General features: G+C 34.4%; 3 protein-coding genes and 1 pseudogene across 3 annotated transcripts; all 4 read right to left on the bottom strand.

Moving 5' to 3' along the window:
- Positions 1-1,179: 1,179 nt before the first annotated feature.
- Positions 1,180-3,690, bottom strand: LOC112023048 (putative pentatricopeptide repeat-containing protein At1g12700, mitochondrial; annotated as a pseudogene).
- Positions 3,691-5,897: 2,207 nt separating this feature from the next.
- Positions 5,898-9,374, bottom strand: LOC112028749 (L10-interacting MYB domain-containing protein). Its single transcript, XM_065763166.1, has 3 exons — positions 9,217-9,374; positions 6,854-7,204; positions 5,898-6,753 (listed from the first exon to the last, which is right to left on the bottom strand). The coding sequence occupies exons 2-3, from the start codon at positions 7,202-7,204 to the stop codon at positions 6,181-6,183; spliced, it is 924 nt and encodes a 307-aa protein (XP_065619238.1). The 5' UTR covers positions 9,217-9,374; the 3' UTR covers positions 5,898-6,180.
- A 1,178-nt stretch (positions 9,375-10,552) lies between these two features.
- On the bottom strand, positions 10,553-11,044 carry LOC136063177 (uncharacterized). Its single transcript, XM_065763172.1, has one exon. It carries the CDS (start codon positions 11,042-11,044, stop codon positions 10,553-10,555), a length of 492 nt encoding a protein of 163 aa, XP_065619244.1.
- A 1,355-nt stretch (positions 11,045-12,399) lies between these two features.
- Positions 12,400-18,827, bottom strand: LOC112028747 (pyrophosphate-energized vacuolar membrane proton pump). Its single transcript, XM_024061433.2, has 8 exons — positions 18,349-18,827; positions 15,817-16,391; positions 15,078-15,457; positions 14,887-14,973; positions 14,011-14,341; positions 13,264-13,674; positions 12,951-13,010; positions 12,400-12,795 (listed from the first exon to the last, which is right to left on the bottom strand). The coding sequence occupies exons 1-8, from the start codon at positions 18,581-18,583 to the stop codon at positions 12,589-12,591; spliced, it is 2,286 nt and encodes a 761-aa protein (XP_023917201.1). The 5' UTR covers positions 18,584-18,827; the 3' UTR covers positions 12,400-12,588.
- Positions 18,828-20,736: the final 1,909 nt, after the last annotated feature.

Raw genomic sequence — 20,736 nt, 5'->3', positions numbered from 1 at the left:
TTTAGACAGTTCTAGGCAAACACATTCCTCGAGATTGAATTTTGCATTTAGTTTTCGCAATTCATTTACTCTATTTCAATTGGTATTCTAAAAGTTGACAAAAAGATTGTCAAAATTAGCAAGTATCTGGTATAATATAATTGAAGTTACTCCCTCAGGTTGCAGCTAAGGCCCAATTTTACTAATCCATAGCAAGGTCATGCCAATCCCATGCAGATTTTTAACTAATTATGTATACTAACATCTTCAATTTGTAACAAAGTGCTAGATATGAAATACTGCTCCAACTTAATCAAAAGTAGAACTGAAAAAATATCACCTTTCCAATGACAACAGTAGTGATTCCAGCAGCATCCAAGGCATCTGTTCTTTCACAAATCTCATGGCTTGTATCGGCCATTTCTGCAATGTTTTTCCATTTTCAAACTGGGGAAGAGTTCACAGCTAGAAACACTACCCCACTTAGACATTTGTGACCTCTGAGACAAAAGAACTATTGTACAGCAAGCTATATGATCACAGGTTTGGAGAATAGCTCATCTGATTCTACTTTGATTTTCAATTACTATTTTGTAACTTAAAACAGTAAACGTCAAAATGATAAACTTGTGATGTTATTTGTATTTTACTGCAACCTAAGTTGCCTCTCTCTCAAACAATGCAAGAAGAAGCATGCAACTATCAGCTACTCTAGTAAAATTGCTTTCCCAGTCCACTGTAAATATATCCCCACAAAGCTTATAAGGAAAAAAAATCTGCTTACAAATACGCATAAAGCATTTGCAGCACTATAGAATAGGCAGTGATACAATGTGTCTAAGCAGTGAACCATTACTCTAATTTTGTTTCCATATTACTATATCTATATTACTATTCCATAACATTGAACATACATCCCATGAATTTTGTCTCCTAGGATAGAAACTTTAATTTGCCATGCCAAAATAGGTATACAACATGTGATTAAAATCCAAAACGATAAGTAAAGGGTGCATGTGAACCACTCAATCAAAAAACCTAAGGCATTGTTAAGATTCGTTAATCTTCTAGAATTGCATTGATCTCTCACAGATTTAAAGAACTAATTTGGGGTTTCCACATTTTCTCTAACACTACTATATCGACTACTAGAGGTAGTAAGAGTATGCGTAGAATAAGTTAGAGCATCAAATGGAACCATTACTCTAATGAAATGATTGAATATAAAATCAAGAGAGTTTGTTGATTTAGCAGCCTCACCCATTTCCTGAAGCAGTAAATCTGGTTTCATATTGACTGACAGCTATTCCGTCTTGTAATTACAAGCTAACAATTCAGGTCATGTTTGATTGAGGGATAGAGTGGCAGATCTTGAGGATGATGGAAGTAAGGGACAAGAAGAGAGATTATAGATTGATCGGTGAGAGAGAGAGGGAGATGCTCATCTGTTCCTTTATGACACAAGATTTTTTGTTTTCACTCATAAAAGTAAATAACCCCTTCCAACAAATATACAGACAACTTATAGATTGACTGGCAAAGTCTTAATAATGAAGTAATTCTTGAAGTGCTTTATCTCCTAGATTTGCAGATAGCAAGTCAACCAACATGGATGCAGCGGTTGCATTTGCTTAAAATCCCTTGTCAACCATTATCTTAATAAGTTCCATAGCCTTTGCTGTCTCATTCTGTTGCAACAACCCTTGGATGATTGTGTTATATGTGCGATCATCAGGAGAGAAATGGTTCCCATCCATTTTCTCTAACAGCTCAGTCGCTTCATCAATTAGCCCCTCTTTGCAAAACCCTTTGATCATTATAGTGTAAGTCCGAACATCAGGTTGCAATCCTTTTGCAAGAAGACTATTAAAGATTTCTCTTGCAGTTGTAAGTTCCCCAGCATTGCACATATTGTACATCAAGATGTTGTAAAACACAATATTGTGGTCCAACTTTTTATCTTCCATCTCTTGAAACAATGCCATCGCCTCCCCAATCTTTTTGTTCTTACAAAGGCCATCCAACAAGATAGCATAGGTTTGGGGATCTGGAAGTTGGCCACATGCTTGCATCTTATGAAATAGGTCTAGTGCAGCCTGGGGTCGCTCTACTCGACAAAACCCACCTATAAGAGTGCTGTAAGTCACAACGCTTGGAGCCACTCCCTTGTTGGACATTTCATCAAAGAGACTCCTTGCTTCATCAATTCTTTTATTTTTGCAATATCCATTGATTAATATGTTATAGCTAAACACATCAAGTGAACAACCTCTTTCAACCATCATATTAAATGTTTTGATAGCATCATCCAATTTGTTTTGCAAACAATAACCATCAATCAAAGAGTTATATGTGACTGTGTTAGGTTCAATGCCTCTTTGAATCATCACAGTAAAAACTTCATTTGCCTCGGTCAACATCCCTTCTTTGCAAAATGTGTCCACCAATATGCTAAAGGTTTGCACATTTGGCATGGTCTTCCTTTGAGTCATCTCATTCAACAAAGTAGTAGCCTCCCTCCACCAGCCAAAATTGCATAGGCCTTGAATTAAGCACGTGTAAGTGACAAGATCTGGCTGAATTCCTTTACCCTGCATTTCAGATAAAAGGTTCAAAGCCAATCTATCCTTACATAAACTGTCAATGATTGTGTTGTAGAACACTACATTAGGTTCAAAATACCTTTTTTCTATCTTCCTGAGCAACCCAATAGCCATATCAGTCTTACCAATCTTACACAGAGCATTTAGTACGTTCCACAAGTAATTGCATCCGGTTTATACCCATTCTTCTCCATATCTTCTACCAACCTCACAGCTCCAGCAATGTTACCTTTAAGACAGAGGCCCTTGACAAGAGTGGTTAGAGTTATATGGTTTGGTTGAAAACCAAGTTTCAAAATTGTTGCTAAGACAGAGAACCCAAAATCTAAGCGGTTCACATGGCAGAAGCAGTTAATCAAAATAGTAAGAGTATGAAGATCAGGAGAGATACCCAATGATTCTATTTGTTTAATTAGAGTAATGACTAGAGAGTAATGCTTCATTCTTGCAATGCCATTCAACAATAGAGTAAAATCCAGAATGGAAGGCAAAGGTTGCATGTGAAGCATTGTATCAAACAGATCTAAGGCATGATCAACATTCCTAAAGCTTCCAGCTTTGCACTCATCTCTCACAGATTTCAAGAACTGATTCTGGTTCTGATTTGGGTTTTTTCTACTAGTAGTAGTAAGAGTAGAATGACAATAATAAGAAGAAGAACAAGAACAAGAAAGAGCATGAAATGGAAATAGAAATGGAAGGGTTTTACGTGTAATAGCAATACTGAAAGAAGGATTGGATTTGGATATAAAAAGAAGAGAGTTGGTTAATTTAGAAGCACGAAGCAGCGTACCCATTTTCCTGAAGATTGTTAAGACTCAGAGAATGAAGCGCTGAGTGTGTGTCTTTGAGAGAGAGAGAAGGAAACTAGGCAGCTACTGTGTCTGTGTCTGTGTCTGTGTCCGGATTAAAAATTAAAATACACCACCCCCTGATTTTAAACTCATTTACTTAAACTTTGCTGTTATAGGACTTTCAGGATAGTTTGCATTGTTGGTGTGTGTGTTTGTGGGATAGTAAACTAGCCGGCCGAGTCGAGTATAGTGGAGTATTAGAAGGTCATTCAATTTTGTTTTGAACACTAGTTGAGTTCAATTTCATTGTCAAATAAAATTATATATTCAAACTTAAATCATTTTCTTATCAAACTTGTTTACAAGTTACTTAATTAATTTATTTTTTTTCTTATATATATATATATATATAGTAAAATCATTAATAAAATATTTTATTCTTGAACAAATTTATCAATTTGTATTACTTTTACAAGTTACTTAATTAATTTATTTTTTTTCTTATATATATATATATATATAGTAAAATCATTAATAAAATATTTTATTCTTGAACAAATTTATCAATTTGTATTACAAATTGACTGTTAATATTATCAATAAACTACAAATAATAGTTTAATATCCAATGAATTTATTTACGAACTTATACAAATATATTTTTAAACATGTTTAATTATATATAAAAGTATAATATTATATATATAATTAAATCAAGTCTTTGTGTTCACGAGTTTATTCATGAACATGTTATTATATTGAGTTTTGCTTGTTTAATAATTGAGCTTAAACTCCGACTGATGCTTGGCTTGTTTGCTAAAACAAACGAATAAAAATATGTTTTTTCCCAAGCCGAGCTCAAACTGTTTGTAAACAGCTTGGTTCAAGAATATAAATTTCAATACAACATATAAATATGTATTTTATGAATTATTAATCGTAAATTGTTGACTAAGCAAAGCCACATGGTTTTTCCTTTACAACTTGAAGTTCCAAATTACATTAACAACTCCAACTTCACTGCTCCACTAGTGAAAATATATACTGGAATCAAACCTTTTACATAGCAATTTGAAGATTAAGGCCCCGTGCATTGCAAAAAATGGGACCAATCACCAAGGACTCGACTGCCATGAGCTTGATAAGAATATTGAGCTAGTGAGTGAGCGAGCTTTCTTACCTTTCACCGAGTGTGGGATGGTTTTACTCAAAAGGGTTGATGGTCCTGAGTTGGACCCGTGGGCCTTGGAACAGTCAGGGTGCCTAGGCTCTCCTGTCAATGAGGCTTCCTTGGGTGGGCTTGAAAGCAATTTCTCACCAAGACCTTGGTCTCGGCCCAATCCCCCGACTCTGGCCTGGACCCCTGCTTTGTGTAAAAACCCTCCACGTGACTCATTCTGGCTTAGCGAGTATGTAGTGGGGTGAAGAATCAAGAATGTTCTTTCATTCCTTGATTTTCAGCTAGTGAGACAATACAGATTAATAAGTGAGACCCTAATGATGGTCATTTGGAGCACAGACTCTAATATCTATGATACTGGCACCAGAGTAATCACTCTCAAATCTCAAAAATAGTAAGAAAGAGTCCATGCCCAATGCTCCATTCATTTTGTCTTAAAACATTTTTCATACATGACTCATCATTTCGTCTTAAATATTTCACAACTTTGTGGCTGAGGAAAAACCCATCAAATTAACCTATTGACGTAGTTAATGACCATTCCTAAAATACGAAATCTCTAATTGTTCAATTTTAAGCCTTACATGCCATGATCTCCTACTTCTAAGTAACCAATACCCAAGCTCCATCTTTGTTAATCAAATTTATGTATAAATAAACATCAATAACCATTGATAGCCACGATTACTATGTTGCATCAGAATAAGGACCATTATAACAAAAGTAATCCACATTAATTCTAATAGGCATTTTCACAAACATATGCAATGCGACAAAACAACAAAACGACTATGAGAGAGCTAGCATACATAAACATAAACATACTATGTCTAATAAGAAAACAAATAGCAAAATCCAAAATTTAAAACACAACTAATAGCAGACTTACTTGACAAAGAAAGAATACAAAGTCCATAACTAACTGCGAAGCTGCAAAATCAGCCTACTACTCTATCTTGAAAACCGAACACCAAAAATTTTTAAACACAGCAGCAACACAGATTTATGCGAGTGAAAATTGTAGATTTACATTAAAACAGGGTCCTCTAAATGTAGACAATAAACAAATAACATGGACAGTAAACGTCACTTAAATCTGAAGGTTATTCTTCCCAATGAGGACTTGGGGGTCAGTAAATGTGATGCTCTAAACGGTGAAGAAAAAAAAAAAGGTCAGTTAACTACACAGCTTGCCAAATCCAACGTGGCAATGATGCAGCAAGTCAAGTGTCCACAGATTACATCCTAATCAACCAGAGGATGTTGACCTCAATAATGAAAAGCAACCATACAGGTAGAAGGTTCATATTCAGTCTCCACTCTGCAGGACTTTGTCATAAATAGTAAACAGAGAAAACAAGTTTGTAGTATAGAATCACTTCATAAAAAGTAAATAACAACTTCCAACAAATATACATACTTCTTATAGATTGACTAGCGAAGTGCTAAATTATGAAAGTTGTTCATGAAATTGAAAAACTAAAGTCTTCATACAAATTATTGAAGTAATTCTTTAAGTACTTTATCTTCTGGACCTGCAGATAACAAGTCAATCAACATGGATGCAGTAGACGCATTTGCTGAAAAACCCTTGCCCACCATAGTTAATACCACATAAGGTTGGTCACTTCTTTTGGTTATAAATCATTTCTTGTAGCCACTCCAGCTGCGACTCTGGTTCCTTGAAAGTTAGGAACATCTCCCTACATGACCTTTTTAGTAAGATAATTGAAGCTTGAACCACAAACGTACTTTCCACCCCAGGAAGTGCTCTCACAATCGCCATGACATTTTCAATTGAACTTGGTGACTCTCGAGAAGTACCTTTAGACCTATTCTGACATACAGTTATTAATTGACTAATACGATCGTCCAACATTGCAGCTCCTCCTATTTTCTTTTTTTTCTTCTGTGAGGGTATTGATTCACTAGTTCGCTTTTGTCCTGAATTACGTGATTGACTAGTATGTCCTTGCTGCAAATTATCAATGTCTAAACTCATGTCACATTGGTTATCCTTAAATTCGGGACTACCATCTGAATCACCAGCACCCTCTTCTGGCATTGTTGGAGGGAGTGTATTTGAAGAAGGGGTCCATGCGGCTACCCCAATTGCTGCAACATCCCTAAACATTATTTCAAGTTGTTCTATATTCTGTGGACCTTTCTCTCGAAATTTTTTAGCTTTGGGTAATTCCTACAAAATGTAATTGTAATTTCACTCATATAACAATAATATAAAAAAAAAAAAAAAACTATCTCCAACTAACTACATATTAATAAAATACTCAACTCACATTCAACTTCCAGTTCCACCAATCATCAGGAGCAGCAATCGTTCCCTTCACTGCATCCCAACCTAAACCTGTGTCAAGATTCCTCAATTCTTCCCACACTCTCCAATCACCTTTTAATACATCCCACCTACTTTTTAATTGGTCCTTATCATAATTTTGACCGGTCTCATTAAAAAATTTGGTCACCAAATTGAACCAACCTTCAATACTAAAGCCAGCACCTTTTGTTCTATTCCCGGCTTGAATTTGCTCCACACAAAGTTTACAAAAAGTAGTTGTCCACGTTGGATTAATATCCCAATTTGCTCTAGCCTTTTTTTCCTCGGGGTTGGAAGTGGTTTTTTTACCCATCTATAAAAAGTTAACCAACCATAAGAAATGCAAAAAATAGAATTCATAATATTCCAATTTAGTGAACTAGTTACAAACATGATCTAATAAATCCACAAAAAAATAAATAAATAAATAAAATTGCTGCCTAGTCTGAGCATTAAAATAGAAAGGGCTAGAGAGGAATCTCATCATGTCACAACTCACAAGAGCACCATTTGTACACTCACTAGTCAGTAAACACAGCCAGAAAATTGCTGCCATAATTGAGGATACTGGCCTCAAAAGCAGTCAGGTTCATTGCAATAGACTACTCTTAATAACTCAACATTCAATCCCATAAAACATAGGTGGTCTTATAATGGTTTTATAAATGGTTTTTGATGAGTTCTCCCCAAGTATAAGATAAGAGACTATAAAACCTTTAAACTAGAAGCCTTAAATTAACAAATAATGATCACTACCTAGGGTGGACTTCAACTAGATTAACCAGAAATAAGTATATATGTTTAAATTTTTTCAAGAAAATTGTGCAAGAAAAATGCAAGAAAACAAAAAAAAAAAAAATACCATCTAGCAATGAAAAGAAATGATATCGAAATCAATTTTCCATTATAGTTTAAATTGCTAATAAGTGCAAGTGCAAGTCACATGAAGTAGCAGAGTGAATGATAGAAGATTTCAAATTTTTAGAGTGAGGGATACCCCATATGTATATATTATCATAGGTATAACAATTGTAGATACCGTGACTACTATAAATCCCTATCCAAAGTAATAATTGTAGAATGGATATAGAAATATATCATTGAAGTCAATCTCATGTCCACAAAATATCTGAAACTTGATCCTTACGGTTACTTTCAATGCATAGTCCCATGAAGAGTGAAAAGGATAAGAAGATATCAAACTGAAATTCATAACCGCATATATGTAAATCCAACTCAAATCCATCAACAATAAACGGCATTACACCCTTTGCATCAAACTATGTTCTGCTAACAGCTAAGTTGTGCATTTGTCAAGACAAGACATTTATATTTTTGTGGTTAATTCAAAGGAAATAGAAGAAAAATTAACAATGATCCAGTGGTGTAAAATTAGGATATCTCCTCAAGAGTCAAAAAGTAAAGGAACCATCAGCTTTTATAGAAATCCATTTATATATATGGCCAGAGGAGAACACAGGAAACCAAACAGGTGTATGCAAACCTCAATTCTTAAACTAAGCAATAAATTCTTACACCAAAGCATTCAAAACCCAGAAAATCACATAACTAATAATCAACAAAAACCACAAAAACCAACCCAAAAAACTCAAGCTACCACTCAGTACTAGAAAACATAAAAATAAATATAACCCCATAACATAACTAAAACTTGAAAATTCATATCAAGCACAAGGCTTTCAACCACAACCTTAAAAACATAGATAATTAAATAACTAATAATCAACATTAAAACACAAAAACTTGTGTGGGGTGCTGATGGGGTGTGCGTGGGCTGCTGATGTGGGGTGCGTCTGCTGCTGATGGGGCATGCGTGTGTGCACACGCATGCCCCATCAGCAGCAGCACCCTGCAGCACCTCACCATGCAGCAACCAAACAAGCCCAATATTCCAGAATGTCACATACTCAACGAACCACGACAACCAGCATGAAAAATATTTATATTTCTTCTGAAATTTCTTCTTTCTTTCTCATTCTTTATATTTCTAAAATACCCAAATCAGATATCGCATAACTTAAGACAGAGCATCCACAAAATAAAATAAAATAAAATAAAAATTACAAAGCATGTACCCACAAATTTTTTTCAGTACCCGGTAAGAGAAAAAATAGATTTAGCAAGAACAAAGCATGCAAGATTTGAAATTTTTTTTTGATAGGTAAAAAAAAAAAATTCAGATCAGTGTTGGTACCTGGTGGTTTTTGGTACAAAGTCTAATATGAAAGCAGCAATAATGATTTTTGAACATACTACTAGTAATAAAAGTAAGTGGGTTTCTTGATTTATTATCAACACGCGTACCCATTTTCCTGCAGAAGAAGAAGCAGCGGATGGAAGAGGCACTGAGTTTGAGAGAATGAGAGAGTGAGACAACGGCGTCGCAAAGACTAGAGAGAGACAAGAAAGTCACAGACAAGAGACCGAGGGCGTGAGAAATGATGGTTAAAGTTTGAATGATTGAGGAAAGGTGAAACCGTGAAAGGGTAAAAATACTATTTTTGTTCACCAAAAATTTACCGAAGAGTTTTATTTTTGGACAAATTATATATTTGGTCTCTATTTTTTACACTATATTTTAATTTATTTTATAATCTTTCAATTATGTTAATTTAATTTTTAATTTTTTAATGTCGTGTCAATTTAGTCCCTGTCGTTATATCTTGGATAAAAATTAATGACATGATAAATAATCAAAATAAAATTTCAGTGTATTGTCACATTAACGAAAGCTAATTTTTTATTTTGGCCATTAGAAGCGTCATCAATTTTCTTCTAAAAAATGATTGCTAGGACTAAATTGACACAGTATTGAAAGGTTAGGAACCAAATTAACACAATTGAAAGGTTAGGGATCAAATTGAAATATGATATATAGAATAAGGACTAAATACATAGTTTACCCTTTATTTTTTTAATTCCAAATTTTAAGAAGTTTAATTTCCGACCCTAAGTTATTGAAAACTATTGAAAAGTTGGTCAATTCAACCAGTGTCTTTAGGAATTTAGGCATTTGTTAATTCATCAATTTCACCAAGCTTTAATTGTTTGATAAAAAAAAAAAATGTTCCATTCAACCGATGTCTTTAGGGTTTTAGGACATTTGTTAGTTTATCGGAAAGCTTTAATACCACTTTTATGGAAAAATATAATTAATATAAATTGTAATAAAATCAGTTTTTTTTTTTCCTTTTCCCCTAAAATGTTTCAAAGAAAGACTTTTTTTTTTATAAAAAATTTAGTTTCCAAAAAATATAACACTAGAAACAAAATGTATGACTTTTACTACAACTCTTTCACATTGTTGATTATGAGTTGTGAAAAAAAAAAAGAATCAATATGAAATAACAGGCACAGTCACAATCTACTACATAAGAAAAATGTGACAAAAGTTGTGAATTTATTTGTGATACTAAGAAGAACTTAAAATTTTTAGTTCCACCTAACATTTTTTATTAGAAAAAAGCCACATAATTGTCACCTCAGTAGGATTTAATTAGAACTAGATTTTAGTATTAGGGCCAGTCCTAAAATATTTCAAAAGGGGTGCTATTTTGCTAAAAATGGCTAATCAGCCAAATTTGCACAAGTAAGATTGGTTTTTTTTTTTTTTTTTGAGAATCAACATCAAATGCTTTTATTAAGTAGTTGCAGAATCTGAAATAACAAGCTGTTCTATGTCAGATGGAACATGCTCCATCCACACAAGTAAAGGAAAAGAAACAATTGCTCTCTTAGCCAAAGCATGGGCAACACAGTTACCCTGCCGCCTAGTATGAGAGAAAGAAAAGGTTCTAAGCGAACCCGCGATAGACATAATGTCTTGGATAATCTGGCCAATGGACGGGTGGCTCCAATCCACTGTCCACAACGCCCTATACACCACCTCCGAGTCCCCCTCAAATTCAGACAACGAGATGCCCAGCTCCACAATAAATTTTACAGCCCTTCTTGCAGCTAAGGCTTCTAACAGCATCACTGACCCCGGATAGGTAATTTTTTCAGCAAGGGCCGCAATAACCTCCCCCTTTGCATCACAGACTACAACTTTGATACCAGCCTCGCCTGACTCACTGAACACAGCCCCGTCATAAAGTGGATTTTTTTTCCGTTTCTCTTTTCTCTTTTTCATTTTTTTCTTAAAGAAAACTATAATTATTAACTATTGTATTTTTTTTTTCCCCTCTGAAAGAACTATTATAAAAATGATTATGAAAAAAAAAACGACTATGAAAACCAGGCTTTTTAACCACGATTTCAATTTTAAAACTATTTTAAGATTTATTGAAAGAATATAATGAAAATAAATAAAAATGTAAATGATTGGAATGTAGTCAAATAGAAATGAATTGGTTAAAAACCTTGTAACTTAATTTTACCGTCAAATCCCCCTCTTCTATTATTGTATCCTTAAAATTATAAAAACTAAGGATAAATAGGTATTTCCAAGTATAGTGTTTCTAAAAGTAATAGATTATACGAACAAAAATAATGAAGCAATTGACTTCAAAAAAAAAAAAAAAGATGAATGAATTACTTTTTTTTTTTAACCTAAGAAATATTGAATAATGTGAGCCAACAAAATCATATGGTCAAATTAATTTCCTTTAACTTAGGTCTAATTCATGTACTAACTATGAGCTACAATGAGAAGAGGAAAGTAATTCTTAGTTAAGGGGTTTTTAGAGAAAATAATTTTATTTGGATAATAATTATCAAAAATAACATTGTGGTAAAATTTCTTGGGAAAATCACCTCTTTGAAAATTCTATTTTGAAAACATGATTTTAAGGGATTACCTTTTGGTATTTTTCATGGAAACATTTAACTTTAAATCTATCCCTCCCATTGTAACTATAGAATTATATATAATTTTTTATTTATTTAAAATCAGTGTCTCAATCACTTTCAAGTTTCAACAAGTCCACAAACCAACAATTAGTTAATCCAAACTTAGAGAGAAAAAAATGCTTAGAAAGGATCAAATCATAAAGAGGAAGTAGAAAGACCAGTTAAAACTTAAAATTAATGTTTAAACCAATTTAAAGTATTAAAAGGTTACAAATTCATACATATAGGTTTAGTTCAAGTTACCATAAAACCTCTAACTTGTGAGGGAGTTCATTCTTCATTCATATCAAGCAAGGTTCTTGACAGTTGACACATTCAGTTGCGTTCTTCTCTCCTTTTCTTTTTCTTTTTTTTCTTTTTTTTTTTTGTTTAAATATTTTTTTTCTTTGAGAAATGAAATAATTATTAAAATTTTACGAAAATAACTATTATGAAAACCACTCAAGAAACATAGAAATGAAGGCCTTTACTTAAACCACGGTTTTCAAATTTTAAACCATGTTTTAGAAATTTTAAATAAATAAATAGATAGAACACTATTCCTTGTAAGGATGTCCATAGTTTCCTGGAATGTGTGAGTGTGTGTGTTGAGAAGGATGTCTTCTACAAGACTGAAAGTCTGAAACTGAAACAAAATTCAGTACAAGATCATGAGATATACATATGTATTTCATGGTTATTAATGGTAAATTGTCTATTAAGTAAAGCCGCGTAGCTTTTTCTTTACAACTTGAAGCTACTTATAATTACATAAATCTTCATCAACTTTACTGCTCCACGAGTGAAGATACACTGGAATTAAACCCACTTCATAGAACCTCCATTTTAAAATAGTTTGAAGAGTAAGCCTCCATGAGCTGCAAAGAATGGAGCAAACACCAAGGACTCGACTGCCATGAGCTTGATGAGAATATTGAGTGAAGGACCAGAAGTATCCTTGAGAGGATCTCCAATTGTGTCACCAATGACAGCGGCCTTGTGAGCATCTGACCCTTTAGGACCTAGTGACTTTGCATGTTCATTACCACCAGCCTGGAAGTGACATATTATAGTGTAAAAGTCAAACAGTAAACTCAAAGATTGATACAAAGAAAGCACCTCTCAAACTTGAGAACACAATGAGGTCTTACTCTGAAATATAATAGAAAGCATTATCAAATCAAAAGTTGGAAGAGCAAAGTACTTGCCTCTATGTATTTCTTTGCATTATCCCATGCGCCACCTGTGTTTGAAGCTGAGATGGCAACCTAGGAAGAAAGACATAAAATAGAAAACTTGTTATATACTAAAGATTCATTAGGGATGAATTTGCTGTCCTGAAAAATTTGTGAAGTAATAAAAGCAGGAGCAGTGGCACAACTATGGCTAAATATGAAAACATATTGATCAACAAGTGAAAGCAATTTTATTTTTTTGGTTTCATTTTTTAATAGTAATAGTAAGGTAGGTGGATTGAGACAAAGATGCACTCTAGCAAAAGGATCAAGCATTGCCGCATACCTGCACACCAGAAACAAGTGAACCAGCAAGAACCCCAGCAAGAGTCTCCACACCAAACAAGGTTCCAGCAATAAGTGGTGTAAGCATGACCAAAGCACCAGGTGGGATCATTTCCCTTAGTGAAGCATCAGTAGATATTTTGACACAGGTTGCATAGTCTGGTTTTGCTCTTCCTTCCATAAGGCCGGGAATAGTATTGAACTGTCGGCGAACCTCTTCAACCATTTTGAGAGCTGCACTTCCCACACTCTTCATTGTCATGGCTGAAAACCAGTATGGAAGCATGGCTCCCACAAGCAACCCGATGAAGACCTTTGGAGTCAACACATCAACAGTGTTGATGCCTGCCCTGCTCACAAAGGCTCCAAACAAAGCAAGGGAAACAAGAGCAGCTGATCCAATAGCAAAGCCCTGAAAAATGATGGCAGAACATGTCAAAATTTCATGCAAGTTGATTTAGGACCTTAAAATGGTGGCAGGTCTAATAGGAAAACTAAAGAGTCAGTTACGAGGCAACACTTTTCCCCAATTTGTTTTTCTTTTTATGATTTTGAACATGTTGAACTAAATGCCAATATAATCTCATTAACTCACTGATTATGAAGAGTATATGACTGATGGAAAGATACAAGGGTTATTTTACTCAACAACTCTGCCATTGCTATTTAAGGGTTTGCAAGCTCATGATGACCTCAAACAAATTTGCTCCAAGTCTAAATCAAAAGTGTAGAACCGAAAAAAGATCACCTTGCCAATGGCAGCAGTAGTGTTTCCAGCAGCATCTAAGGCATCTGTTCTTTCACGAATCTCATGGCTCATACCAGCCATTTCTGCAATTCCACCAGCATTGTCACTAATGGGGCCATAGGCATCAATTGCAAGACCAGTGGCAATGGTGCTGAGCATTCCCAAAGCAGACACAGAAATTCCATACATAGCAGCTAAGCTAAAGCTCACATAAATGGCAATGGCAATGGCAAATATGGGAATGATGACAGATTTGTATCCCAGAGCCAATCCAAAAATAACATTTGTTGCAGCACCAGTCCTACAAGAATCTGCCACATCCTTCACTGGACTGCAATATGTGAACATGGTAATAAGCATCACAATTATAAATTGATGGGTACAATACATACAAATATACACAAAAGCATTTCTTCTATGAGACATTGTTGCACTTGCACAATGCACAATGAAAAATTCCTCAAATTGAAATTTCATTAAGGAAAGTGACACAATGTGATGAGGTAATAACAGTCCACAAGGAATCTACATGTTATTTATTTTTTAAGAAGAAAGTTTCATTAAAAATCTAACAATTTTGGTATTTCAAAATGATTCTGAGCCACTATGGGTTGGCCTCTAGCCATGTCCAATTCTAAGGACTAAAATTGGAATGATTCAGTTTCAAAATTGTATCTTTTCTGGAACCAATTATAAAAGGTTCCCAATATGAATAGTTTTGACTGGCAAGTGCAAGTATCGCATGCCTGCAGCAAAGGCAGGAAGACTGGATCCAATTATTACTACATGGCAATGTATCAGTATTAAGATCATTTGCAGCAGTACAGAAGACCAGAAGAAAGTCTATGCATTAGTAACCTGAAGAAGATAGCTCACCTGTAAGCACTGCTAGTATAATACTCTGTAGTGTATCCAATAGCAAGTCCAGCCCACAAGCCAATTGCAACACAGAAGAAAAGGTGCCTGCAGTCACATATCATTTAATGAATGAGACAAAAATCTCTTGAGGAATTAACCAACTCTGCCAAAAGATGGGAGAAAGGATGTCTTTAGAGGGAGAGGCATACCAGTTCTTTACAGACATCGCAGTCCCAAAATTAAAGAGAGTAAACTCTGATGGCAAAGCAAAGAAGGTGACCATGGCAATACCGGCAGTCATCAAGACAGTTGAGATAACAAGTTGTCTCTTCAAGGTTGGTTCAATCTCACTCACCCGCTTAATCTCAAAAAAATCAGTTGCAAAAAGTGTTGTTATTAAGCAAACCACAATCCCCATTGAGCTTATAATCAGAGGATAGGACATGGCTGAGAAGTCGTGACTGATACCAAAGGATGATATTGAGGCAACAAAAAGTGCTGCACAGGATGATTCAGCATAAGACCCAAAGAGGTCAGAACCCATCCCAGCAATGTCTCCAACATTGTCACCCACATTGTCCGCAATAACCTAAAAGAAATAACATAACATTTATTCAAACTGACTAATAACGACTATGCTGGGTAAGGAATCTGGAAAACATATGCCTCTGGAACTTTCGAAATTATTGCTTAAGGAAAGATTCAAAAATGGAAATGAGAGAAGAAATCAAATGTGTGTTAGGAATCAAGAAAAAAAGCATGTTTGCTTTTCACTTTTACACTAATATTCAATGAATTTGTCTGAGTTTCAAAATAAGTTTATAACCAGAAACTATGCATGTTAAAATCACATAATGCAAACCAGGTAATAAATGAAGACATCTAAAGAAATATAGTTACTTTGGTCATTTGCAGTCAAAAAAAGAGAGGGGAAAAATAGAAAATTACAGCTGGGTTACGTGGATCATCTTCAGGGATATTCCTCTCAACTTTTCCAACAAGGTCAGCACCAACATCAGCTGCTTTTGTGTAAATACCTCCCCCAACTCTTCCAAAAAGCGCCATTGAAGAACCTCCAAGTCCATAACCAGTAATAGATTCATATAGTCCTTCCCAGTCATCCCCATAATACAGCTTAAATAAATTGATGGATACCCACAGCACCAAAAGGCCATTGGCAGCAAGAAGGAAACCCATCACTGCACCAGAGCGAAAAGCTGTGATGAATGCCTTCCCAACACCCTTCCTCGCTTCTAGAGTGGTTCTAGCATTGGCATAGGTAGCAATCTTCATGCCAAGAAAACCAGAAAGGACTGATGTAAGAGCACCAAGAAAGAATGCAATGGTGGTAAACAAGGCATTTGCCAATGCTGGTTTACATATATTCCCGGTGTTGTAAGTGCAAGGTTCACTTTCGGTGCTGAAGCCTTTAACTGAACCAAGGAAGAGGAAGATGACAACACCAAATACAGCGGTGAAGATACCAAGGTATCTATACTCAGTAAACAGAAATGAGGTTGCCCCTGGGGGAACAAGAGACAGATAAAAGTTATACCACAAGGATATAGTGACATTATCTATGCCAAGCAAAACTGAAGACCAATTTTATACTCTTACAAGTTAAAATAACTTGAAATTCACTTTTCATACTTTATTCTGCATCTATCAATTATATCTGCATGTTTCTTGAATGCATTAACATAAGAAGGGTCCAAACTCCAGAGTAAAGCATAATGCTAAAGAGAAGATTACAATAGCGAATCAACATATCTCATATCATAAAATTACAGATCTTTCATGCACGTTTTTTTCTTTTTAGTTTTATTCACAAATGCCTCTCACTTGCATCTAGCTGTGTGCATGTCTCTGTGCCTCTGTTATATGTATTAGTAGTGTTTTTCTGCCTACTTAAGAACATCATGTCATTTGAAACTTGAATTTTAGAGAAGGAGAGAGGACCCCAAAAAATTTTAAAACTTGGGAGAAGACAAAGACACTGTACCATCATCAACTTTTGAGCACTGAAATAAAAAAGAAGACAAATTAGGAAATTTCCTTTTGAAAGGAATGTCTACCATTTTTAAAAAGTTTCTGGGGCCATCTCAGATATATCATCCTAATGAAAGTGTGTCCTCTTGAAATCTAGTCATTATTGGCAATATGCATTTCAAGCAAAGACAAAAAAGATTACTTAAGCATAGTGTTGCAATAGCATTTTCAAGACCATAGGAGCTAGAGTATATCATAGGGAGAAAATATAAGGTTTTAACAGACCATTGATATGAATGGTCTATGATTATCATCACATTAGGTGGTTAGACAACTAACATGTGAAAAGGCCAACCATTCAGTTAGCCTAGCAAAGCACCCATAAGAGGAAGGCCATGAATTACTACGTAGATTACACACAGCAATACAGGATAGTGCAAAACTTACACACAAAATCTACAGGTTCAAAATGATGGATTCAATCGCATACAACAGTGACAAATAAATCTGCCTGCTAATGGTAAACCAATCTAAAATATTGAAAAGCATTGAGTTCAACACACGTTGATTAATTGTCTAATTCAACCAAAAACAGGAAAGAAGAATTTTGAAAAAGCTGCCACTGAACAATATTTTCATAATTGGGATTTTCTTTGATAGAAGTAGCTTGATGATTATAGATCTCCTTTTAATTATTGTTTCCAAATTTTCCTTTAAAATGTTTGTTGTGGGGTTTGACTTTTGATCTTTGCATGTAGTTGTTAAATGTTGCTTAGTCTCAATCTTCAGTCCAACAAAAGTGACAGATATGTGATGAAAGGGATAAAATTAGTTGATACTATTAGTTAGTTCTTAAAACTTGAATGAATCACTCAGTCCCAGAGGTTATTTACAGCAAGAACTCCTTTTGTGGATTAAAAAAAAAATCAAGGAAGATCTATTTGTATATAGACAATTCAAATAGTCATCCAATAAAGAGAGAGAAAAAAGAGGTGGGGACTAAACATGTAGACATAAAACCAAGAGCAAGAAACTGCCGCAAGCAAAATAGCAAACAAAAGATGAGAGGATAAGAGAGACAGAAGGTCAGAAATTTGAAGCTTAATATGTCAGTCAATAAAAGCAACAATAAAACAAAAGAAAATTGCAAATAAGTGAATAGTGACAAATTCCTGAGTACAGTAAGCATTCCCAGCAGATAAACCAGACAAGAAGAAAAAAAAAAAAAAAAACAAATTAATACTTTAAAAAAATAGATGCTCACGTATGAAACTACTCATCATCCTGGATAAAATAACAAAATCACACACTAAAAAATATGACACATCTTTGGCTCATAAGATACAACACAGAATGGAAAAGCAAATAAAAACTAGAAATCTCAATCATCAAAAGCTCCACCAAAACATCATAGTATCACACATGTACTAATAAGTGGGCAAATAACAAAGCAAAACAAATTCACACACAAGAGAGAGAGAGAGAGCTCACCAACAGATATGGCATTCTGAATTTCAGCACACTTGATGGAAACCTCAAGAGTGTCAACACCTTCTTCAGTCTCTCCTTCATTAATCAACCTGTCTTTATACCCACTATAATCACCATAGCCACCCGAGACCTTGACCTTGGAGACCAAGAACCACTGAAACAAAGCAAACCCAAGTCCAATGAAGGCAGCCACAGGTATCAGAATCTGTGTAAGTCCCTCACTCAGCACACCCATTTTCAAAAATCAGAGCTCAAATGATTTCTTGAGTTGTCTTAGCAAAAATGGCAAAAACCTATACTGGGTTTTTGAAGTACAGTCTCTGAGCAGAAACCTACAAACTTGGAAACTGCATTATCCTAAATTTTATCTCTGAGGCCCTTCCCTGGCCTTTGGAATGTATTATGTATGGCACTATATGGCTTTGAATGGCAGTTGGGACTCATGGAAAGATTCTGTACAACCTTGGATTTAGTAAACTGGTTGTTTTGATTAACAGTTAGGAGTTCTGTCACTGCAATCTTTATCAACCGGGCCAATAATTTGCTACTCATAGATATAGATAGACAGGTCAGCATTAGATATATGTGATAAAGACAAAGCTAATAAATTACTTCTCAACTAAGGCTTCACATGTCAACTAGAAATGCAGTCGATTTGTTGAAACAATCAAGTATTACTTTTTATTTTTTATATCAACGAAGTTTGGAGGAAAAATCAAGCACTTTGTCATACTACATTATTCTCTCTTTTGATAATTCATTATCTTTCATTATCAAGGCATGCCTTTTAACATTTACATTCATCATTGTTCTTTAAACTCACGGCTCATTTAATTTACTCGTGTGAATAGCGCAAAATCATTTTTACATAACCCCATCGCTAACATTATTTTTATTGTGCATCAATCGCATTATGTCACCTGAACAATAGTGAAGAAAAAGAAATTTGTGTCACTATAATTGTTGTTATTGAAAAGTGTTAGATGTAAATGTAGTATATCTAGGAACACGATTTGGGAAAAAGGCGCAAGCCAATTTGGCTGGTGTGCGGGGGAGGTGATGCAGCGTGCATGTGGGCATGCCCAAATAACCTCCTTTGGGCATGTTAACATGCTCTTAGCAGCCCGATGTCTGTGTGTGTGTCTATATATATATATATATATATAATTTTTTTTTTTTCAATTTTTGATAATAATTTTTTAAAAAAAAATTGTCTTGCCAATTTATTTTTTGGGGAAGTATGTCATGTCAGTCAATAGTCCTAACTAACACGATTTCCTTTTTCATTTTCTGATATCATATCAAAATGAAACATTTAAATTCCTTTTAATATGCAAGACTAAGACCATAGCTATTTAAGAAATTGAAACTTACCGGTTGATGCGGTGACCTCTCTACAAATTCAGAGAGCTGGCTAAAACTATCACTGCCTCTTGAGAACAATTACAAATTAAGCTACTAGTCTCTTCTTTATTCCAACTCATAATTTTTTTTTTTTTTTTCAAATGTGGCAATGTCAGGGTTTGAGTGTTCATTACGTTTATCTCACTTTGCTTGGCCCTTAATTATGTTGCCTAGTTCAAATCCAGGAGAGATGTGGAAATTTTTAATTGAAATTAATAAGTACACAAATTTGAATAAACTTTCCCATCTTCTTAAATTATTACTGCAAAGTTCAAAGTTTCTTTAATAATACATGCATGTGTTCAAACTTCAAAACATTTTGTCAACTAAATAGTAAATACCATTCAAATTTTTTTTTTTTTTTTTAAATTGGTTTCATATTTCATCAAAATCCACTGTTGAATTCCAAACTATATGAAACTTTGAGAAGTTCATCAAGTTTTGGTATCATTAGACTAAATGATATGTCATATATGCTTTCAGTTCACATACAAATTTAGTAAGCAAATATGAAATCAAATTGCACTAAAGAAAGATCAATCAAGAAATCCCTCCCACCAACCCCACCTACCAGTAAATTAATATATGTCCACATGATTTTGTTTACTTTACTTTTTTATTTCTTTTTCTTTTTTAATTTTATCAATGAAGATTTCACACGCTTAAAGATTATTATTGTAGCTTCTAAATAGTCAAGGAAATGCAAATCATGAATAAGATTGAATGAATAAATTATCATAAATATTCCCTTCTCCTTTTGAATGTATATATGCATTATGGTGCATGAAGCTGAGTTACAATTTGATGCATCAACCATGAGGAAACCATACTATTGTTACAACAAATTATAAATGGTTTCAGATCTTTTTTTTTTTTTTGGGGATCATGATAAGGCTTCCTATGCATACTGTATGATAAATTACCTTTTAGCGTTATATATTTTATTGATATATAGGAAATATCCAATGAATTTTCAAACCCTCC

Source organism: Quercus suber, unplaced genomic scaffold, assembly GCF_002906115.3.
Source record: "Quercus suber isolate HL8 unplaced genomic scaffold, Cork oak 2.0 scaffold_495, whole genome shotgun sequence".
Classification (NCBI taxonomy): domain Eukaryota; kingdom Viridiplantae; phylum Streptophyta; class Magnoliopsida; order Fagales; family Fagaceae; genus Quercus; species Quercus suber.
This window is presented reverse-complemented; position numbering and strand designations above follow the sequence as displayed.